This window comes from Mustela nivalis (genome assembly GCF_964662115.1).
Source record: "Mustela nivalis genome assembly, chromosome: 7".
Lineage (NCBI taxonomy): Eukaryota > Metazoa > Chordata > Mammalia > Carnivora > Mustelidae > Mustela > Mustela nivalis.
The window spans coordinates 89,899,595-89,907,999 of NC_139026.1; the positions used below are offsets into that span (position 1 = coordinate 89,899,595).

Sequence of the window (8,405 nt, forward strand, 5' to 3'; positions counted from 1 at the left end):
GGTGGAATCTGCATCTGGGAAGATCGGCACTGGGTAGAGGGTGGTGGCACAGGGCTGAGGAGCTGGTGGGGAAGGAGGAGATGGAGGGAGGCTGGTGACTGGCATCAGGAGCACAGGCACATGCTGGGAACTGGTTTGAACTAGGTCGTAGGGGCTGAGAGTGATCTGGGGGTGGGATTTTAGGCTGCTGGGTGTGCATAGGAGTAAGGAATAAAAGGTCATTGGGAGAGCTGGAGCTGTGGTCCAAGCCAGACTGGACTGAGGAGAGCTGAGCTGGAATCGGGCCATGGAAGCAGACCAAAAGAGGTACAATCACTGGAGGATTAGGGAAACACCGCCTGGATCTGGTTAAGTGTTGCCAATTGGGGATGGGGCTGAGCGTTGTACGTAAGGCAATGGGAAGGGGCAGAGACATTGTCATTCACAAGACCACATATCCTTGCATCAAAGCAGCATTTATTGAAACACAGACTGAGACAACCCAGAAGGCAAGGCACCCACAGACAGTCGTAACAAGAGGGAGACTCAGGAAGTGGCCTAACCTTCTCCATCCCACTGGCTCGCATTGGACACACCCCACCTGCACCCGCAGGGGGAGGTCTGGAGCAACCTTGGAGTTTTCTTTGAAATGTATAAAGGTGCAATGAATAGCAAGACCTGTGCCAAGTCAAAAGGATTCCCCTCCGTTAATGAGCCCCTCAGCTGGGAGGTCACATGAGGAGTTTGGCTGGGACAGGTTAACCCGAAGAAGGGAGTCAGTCAGAGAGACAAGCAAAACACAAACAAGAATAACCCTGGGCCAATGCTTCCTGCAGAACTCCCAGCCAGGAGAGAGGGAGGACTGCTGCTGGGAGGGAGGATTTCCTCTCAGACTCTCAGCCTGTAGGAGACCTGGCGGGGAGGTATGCTCATTCCTTGTCTCCCAGGAAGGCCAAGCTCCCATGATGTCCAGCCACCCTGGGTGACCGGTAGTGTCCCAGACAGCTTGGAGAATGATACAAACTGGCCACGGTCTTTTGGAGTCAAACCGGAGTTAGGTGAAGGACTGGGAATGCCTCTCTAACTGAAGCCCAGAGGAGAACCAGGAAACAACTCCCTAGAATGAGAAGGTGCCAGAGCGTGGCCGAGGGTCTTTCCCTCTGTAGGAACACGTGGAAGATTCCGGAAGCAAGCACACGATTTCCATTCACACACCATTCCATGCTCTGGGGACGGGGACACAGGTGGCCGGGGACTCTAGGCAAAGCGAACGGACCTGCTGCTCCCGCAGCTGAAGCTGGACGAGCGAGGCTGGCAGGGGGCACAGGAGTCAGGCGCCATCACCGTGATGCTGCCACCGGTGGCCACAGGGCCAGAGGCAATCTGGCGCCCAGGAGTTGTGCTGCATGTGAGGCCCCCACAGGCCACTCCCCCGCGGGAGCTGCTGACACCTGTAGGGGGAGAGAGGGGGCAAGGTGGGTAGGTGGCCTGCCCTGACCTCCTCAACCTTGTGATAATCCCCAAGGGGCTTTTGACTAGCAGAAGCTTCCTCCTCCTGAAAGGGGTTTAGTGATTAAGAATTCAGGCCCTGTTCCTCCCAGCATCTCAGTCCTTCCAGGGGACAAAGATAGGAAGGAAGTGAAGACTCTCCTCCAGAGGGGGCAGAGCAAAGCCTGCAGTTCCCATCACCACCAGTGGAGGGCGTTCAACACCACCATCCCTAAACCCGATGGTGTTCCCCAGTGAGGAGCCAGGGGAGGAGGAAAGGCCTTCTGTTCGGAAGCATTCCAGGTTCAGCTTTACCCACCAATAAAGCCATTTTTTAGGGGGAGAGGCCGTTGTTTAAGCAGACACTTACAGACATTCACGGAGCCTACGCCTTCACACAGCCTGTGGGAAAAGAAAGTTCTGTTAGCTCTGGACAACCCAGCCGGATCCCGGAAGCAGGTTGTTGCTTGGCGACAGAGAGGGCCCTTCTGTGTACAGCTCCTCCCTCCAAAAGGTGGGCGGGTGTGTCCCGAAGTCTGGGTTACATGGTCGCCTTTCTCTAACCATTCTCTGACCAGAGAAAGCCTTCTGACTTTAAGCAGAGGTGGCATGCATGGCTGAGCTCCTGCCCATCTGAGTGACCCTGCGGCCTAGGTCGCGCTGGTCGGGCTCAGGGAAACAAGAGTGTGGAGTGGCTGGCATATACGGGCCACACCGTCCTCACAGGGCACAAGGGATACAGTGTGGCAGGTCAAGCTGCAGCCTCCTGGGGTTAGGGAGTAGGGGGTGGGGAGAAGGTACCAGAAGAAAGGACTGGGGGACACGTTGTGCCTCTTGCACTTATTAACTGAGGCCACGAGAAAGTCACTGTACGCCGAGCGTTACTTCCTCATCTTTGGATGTGAAAAATGAGACCCGACCTCATTGGATTGTGAGGATTAAAATGAGCACTCAGTGCAGGCCAAACCTGTAAGTATTTGATAAATTATGACTAATATTGAAGCTTAACCTGCACTAGCCGTGCTTAGAGACGTAGCTCACACTGGGACTCAGGGAAACACAGTCCCAGGGGACCAGGGCCTCCTTCTACACAAAGGGAGATGCTCCTTAGACCCACCTGTGCTCCTCGCCCTCCAGCAGCCGCCTGTAGGTGGCGATCTCGATGTCCAGGCCCAGCTTGGAGTTCATCACCTCCTGGTACTCCTTGAGCAGGCAGGCCATGTCCTGCTTGGCTTTCTGCAGGGCGGCCTCCAGCTCTGCCAGCTTGCAGCGGGCATCAGTCAGGGCTGCCTCACCCTGCTGTTCTGCTTCAGCAACGGCGGCCTCCAGCTTGGCCCGCTATGAGGAAGGGGATGTAAGAGCAAGGATTAGAGAAAGAAGGCGCAGCTTGGCTCATCTGAGCTCATGGAGCTGGGCCAGGGAGAGGGGGCTCCGGTTAACTATGTAGGACCAGGTATTTAATGAGACCTTGAAGATGAGGGTGGAGATGGGGGCTTTCACTGTCTCTCCTTGGTGGTTGTCATAGGGTGGCCCAGGAGGGTGACCTTGGTGATATGGTACATCCTACTTCGAAGGCTGTGTGAGTTGTTTGGTTCCCTGCTTCCCCATAGGCACATTGTGAAGCCCGATGGGGGCCAGGCCTTTGCCCTCCTGGGGGCAAAGAGTCTGCTTGTGCTGGACATTCAAACCCCTCCTCGTACCCTACCTGGCACTTGGCATTCTCGATCTCAGCTGTCAGCCTCTGGATCATGCGGTTGAGCTCGTTGATCTCCTCCTTGGTGCGGCGCAGGGTCTCCCCATGCCGGATCACTGTGGCCTTCATCTCCTCACACTTTGTGGGGGCGGGGAGCAGAGATGTTCCTGAGGCTCAAGATGCAGTTTCCCACCCATTTGGACACCACAGAGGATTTGCAGGTTGTACAGTGCTCAGCCTGTGCAACTATACATGGCAGCCCTGCTCTACCATCCAGACTGAGAGCTGTCTGTCCTCTTTCCATCCCTACTAATCAAAATCCCCAGACAAAAGGGGCCTTCTTTAATATACACCTGGCTTCCCTCCCACTGCCATGTCTAGGAGGCAGATGTCCTATACCCCTCACCTTGCTGCGGTACCAGGACTCAGCCTCAGCCCGGCTGCGACTGGCAATGTCGTCGTATTGAGCCTTGATCTCAGCTACAACGCAGTCCATGTTCAGGTCCCGGCTGTTGTCCATCTTGACGATGACCGAGGTGTCTGAGATGTGGGCGTGGAGCACCTGGAGCTCCTGGAGGCCAAGAGCCAATGCGTTTGGGTCTGGTGCCTGGTCTGGGCCATGGGCTCCACCTTTAGAAGCAGTATCCCCTCCCTGGATGGGCGCTGGTCATCATGTCACATGACACCTGCTCCACCTGCTCCATTTCCCCCTTCGCTCACACATAGGTACATCATAAAATAAGAAAGCCGGAAGGGGCCTCTGAATGAACAAATGTGAAGACTCAACCTCATGCTAGGTTTTCTCCAAGTCACCTAGCAGTGGAGCTGGGGTTTGAATTCCAGGACTAGTGATGTGTCCATTAATTAAGACCCCTCTCTAACCAGAGACTCACCCTGGCCCCCACCTTTGACCCAGGTACACATCCCCAGACCAGCCCACGCACACACTGCAACACACACAGGCACTCACAGACATGGAGAATCGCAGCCACGCTCCATGGTCCTCGAACAAGCACGCCAGGCTCTCCCTGGGCACCTACCTATTATGGTTGTCTATCACAGTTGTGCAATGTGACCCTCTTGTGTCTAACACAGTTGTGCAACATGAGAAAACATGCACACACTGCACACATGGGCAAACATGTACACACAACACAGCCCCTCCCCTCTTGCTCAGGTCCTCACGCCTCCCCTGCCCTGGTGGGAGGTGAAGGCAGCCCCTCACCTCGTCATAGAGACGCTTCAGGAAGCTAGACTCCTCCACCAGTGCCTCCACATTGGCCTCCAGGTCGGATTTCCGTAGGTAGGCGCAGTCCACGTCCTGGCAGTGGAGGGAAGAGGAGGGCGTGTGGGCTGGGAGGAGGCCTCTGTGGTCCACGTGGTGATGGCACCCACTGGAGGCTGTCTGGGTGGGTGCCCTTCCCTTCCTTCCCCATGAGCAGCCCCCTCACCTTCTTTAGAACCACGAACTCGTTCTCTGCCGTGGCTCTCAGAGCCACTTCCTCTTCATACCTGGGTTGGGGGGAGAGAGGGGTTGCAGCTGAGAGGTGGGGGCTTGGACATCATCCCAGCTTTTGGGCCAGCCTTCCCAGGGGTCCCAAGGAATGGAGTCCCTGCGATTCTTATCTTGTCCTCTCTGTGGTCTAGTCTGTGCATTATTCTTGGCCCAGCCCTTGCCTCAGCCTGGCTTAGGCCACCCCCGGTCCCGCTGCCTCTGGAATGAGATCAGGGAATGCACGCTCTGTTCCCCAAATCAAAAGTCCTCTGTGCATCCCAGATCCAAAGAGAGCCAGTGCCCTGGGCAGCAAAAACACAGAGTGAGCATCATAAAGTGAGCTGAGATGGATGGGTAGGGCCACAGAGAGCTCTAGAACTCCACTGGGTTGCCTTTCCTCACTCCCCACGAAAGCAACTCTAAGACCCACAGGGCCTTCAAGAGGGAGAGTGGGGCCAAAGAATCTAAGACATCTAGGCCCAGCCCCAGATAGCCGCTGGGTTCCAGGCAGCCCCTGCTCCTAGATAGGCAGGAAACTTCAGCTGCTTTAAGAAGGTTGAGGGCAGAGCTTTCCCATGCTTCCTGTGTGCCCCGCATCTGGCCACACTCACTTCTTCTTGTAGCCCTCCAGCACCTCCTGCACGTGGTTGAGCTCCGATGCCAGCCTCCCGCTGTCGGCCTCCACGCACTCAGCCTCCCGCCTCAGAGTCTCGATGTAGCCATTGAACAGGGGCTCCATGTTGCTCTCGCAGCAACGCTGGTTCTGGTAGAACTGCCACTTGGTCTCCAGCAGCTTGTTCTGCTGCTCCAGGAAGCGCACCTGCGTTCAGGGTGGGAGGGTGAGACTGGGGGGGCGGGCAGGGAACCCGGGAGGAGCCTTGTCCTCCAGAGCCCTCTCTGTCCTGGACGCTCACTGAGGAGCTGGGGCCCACCAAGGGAGGAGCATGGGGCTGAGAGTGTCTGTGCTGCAAGGGGTCTTGCTGCCAGCCCTCTAGGAGGCAGTGTGGCTGTGGGGGAAAGCGTCCTGGGGTTAAGTCCAGAGGTCTGGTTCAAGTCCAGTTCTGCCACTTGGAGCAGGTAAGCTGTCTAACCTTTGGGTGCCCATTTCTAAACCAGAGATGAAAATAGTGCCTTCTTTAGAGTTGTAAAGATTGCACAAGTTAATACATGGAAAATGCTTAGGACATCTCTGACACATGGTCAATGCTTGACAAATTTAACTATGACAATAATTAGCAGTTCCTCATTTTTTAATCCACGGGACACTTACTGAAACCTTACTGTGTGCTATGAGGGCCCATGCTAAGATACACACACATCTATCTATTTCTACAGCTGACTCTTAAAAAATGCGGGGGTGAGGGAGCACCCCTACCCCACACATTTGAAAATTGCCATATAACTTTAGTCTCCTCCAAAACTTAATTGCTAATAGCCTACCCTTAACCGGAAGCCTCATTGATAACCTAAACAGTCGAGTAGCATACATTTTGTATGTTCTAGGTATTAAGTATTGTATTTTTACAACAAAGTAAGTTAGAGAAAATATGTTATTAAGAAAATCATATGGAAAAGAAAATACATTTATAGTACTGTATATATTGAAAAAAATCCTTATAGATGTGGACTTGCTCATCTCCAACCCATGTTGTTCAAGGGTGAACTGTGTATCTCTATTTTTATCCCTCTGTCTCTGCCCATGTATCAGTCCCATTCTGTTCTCTTAACCCTCCGGTGGGGGGCGGTATCATTTCCCTCATAGCACAGAGGGGGAAACTGAGATGACTTGTTCATTGTCACACAAATAGTTGGTGAGATTTGGGATCTGATGTCTCCTGAGTCCCCTTCACCTGCCCACGGCGGTAAGTCTAAGCAGCTCATCTAAGCTCAGCTTCAGTTTGATAGTAAAAAAATGGAAATACTAATATCTCCCCCATTGGGTCATTTTGAGGATGAACCAAACTCACTAACAAGAAAATGATAACAAAACTCCTGACCCCAAGCCCAGAGGCCAGATCTATCTATTCTGCCAGAGTGAGGCCTCGTGGACACTGGAGGCCTGGAAGGCAGACCCACAGTTTGGGGGGGGGTTTAAATTCCTGGGTTTCTACCTCCAGCCTGGCCTCCCCTTTCCCCATTCCCAGCCCTCCGTCTATGAAGGCGGCTGTGCTGGCCATGGGTGGTTTACTGTCACACCTCCTGTCACACTATTGCCCTGGGAGAATCATGCTGACAGTGAACATTCATTGAGCATTTACTGTGTGCCAGCATTTTTCAAGCATGAATCCATCCATGTTTGCGACGCACATGTGAGGCGGGTTCTGTTATCCAGACAAGTGACATGCCCAAGGTCTCACACTGCCCAGGGGCAGAACAATGATAGGGAGGCAGCGTGGCTCTGAGCCGTGCCCACCCACTTCCCCAAGCTGCCTGGCTAGGAGCCACGAGCCTTTTACTCTCCCCATTATGGCCCATTCTTGTAGCTCCCAGTGCCCAATCCAGTTTTCCAGGGGCACCTCTGATATTCCTGTGTTGTCTCCAGAAGGACATACACCCTTTAGACCACAGACTCCATTTCTGGACCATACGGGGCCCTCTGTGCACTTTGCTGGAATTAAAAGATGGAAACGGATCCTCTGCCTATGTTAGCCTGTGTCTCTCTCCCTGTGCTGTCTCAGGCCTGGCTCCATGTTGTCTCCCCAACACACCAGGACTTTCCTGAGGGGAAGGCTGGCCGGGGCCTTCTCCGGACCATCCCAGGCCTCACTGACCTTGTCGATGAAGGCAGCGAACCTGTTGTTCAAACACTTGATTTGCTCCTTCTCCTCATGCTTCACGCACTGCGCATTGGGGTCGATCTCCAGGTTGAGGGGTGTGAGGAGGCTCTCGTTGACAGACACGGTAGTGATGCAGGGCGGACTGGGCCCGCACACGCCGCCAGAGCGGTAGCCAAAGCTCCGGCCGCAGGAGCCGGCGCGGAAGCCGCCCATGGCCATGCGAGGTCCGCAGGAGCCCAGGTTGGAGAGGCTGCGGCTGCCAAAGCCGGTCAGCCCCCGGTAGCAGGACACCCCTCGGTAGGGAGCGGCACTGATGCAGCAGCGGTTGCCAGTTTTGGGGGCCACAGCTGAGCAGGAGCTGAAGGTCCTGGTGACCCCACAGCCTGAGCTGATCCTGTAGGAGCGGCAGGACATCGTGCGGGTCTGAGCAGAGGCTGAGTGCGGCAGGAGTAAGTGAAGGCTTCAGGTGCGCTGCTTAGGATCCTCTGGCCTCTCTGATCCTCCCTGGTCCTTTTATGGGTGAGGAGAGCTGGGGTTGGCCGCATAAAAGGAGTGAAAAGCCATTTTATGTTGTTTATTGGCTTGGGGAGTTTGCCAGCAACTCCCCAAAGACTCGTCTTAAAGGTGAGCTCAGCGGCGACTCGGGGCCTCCGTAAAGGTATTGAAGATATTATTAGGGACACTGTGTTTGCACTTTTCATCTTCAAAGCTCGTTTACATACATTAAGCAATTAATTTTCTTGCAGTCTCCCTGTAGTATGGCCCCAACCCACAGCCGGAGACAGATTTGAACTCTGCAACAGTCTGAGCTGGCTGGGGTCGGGGTAGAGGCTGGGCCACTGTCTCAAGGGGGAAGCTCTAGGGTCCCCGGTTGGGCAAGGCCCCGAGAGTGCATTACCTCTGTCCTCCTGGCTTCGTGCAAGAGATATTCTCAAGTAAGTTGTCGTGTTTCAGAGGCTGATGGATCAGGCAA

At 54.6% G+C, this 8,405-nt stretch overlaps 1 protein-coding gene across 1 annotated transcript; it reads right to left on the reverse strand.

Annotated features, from left to right (window-relative positions):
• Positions 1 to 436: 436 nt before the first annotated feature.
• Positions 437 to 7,846, reverse strand: LOC309869781 (keratin, type II cuticular Hb5; the record flags this gene model as incomplete). Its single annotated transcript, XM_082741407.1, has 9 exons — positions 437 to 1,430; positions 1,838 to 1,869; positions 2,585 to 2,805; positions 3,173 to 3,298; positions 3,567 to 3,731; positions 4,386 to 4,481; positions 4,612 to 4,672; positions 5,267 to 5,475; positions 7,427 to 7,846. 9 exons carry the CDS (start codon positions 7,844 to 7,846, stop codon positions 1,237 to 1,239), a joined length of 1,524 nt encoding a protein of 507 aa, XP_082597533.1. The 3' UTR covers positions 437 to 1,236.
• Between the last annotated feature and the right edge of the window lie 559 nt (positions 7,847 to 8,405).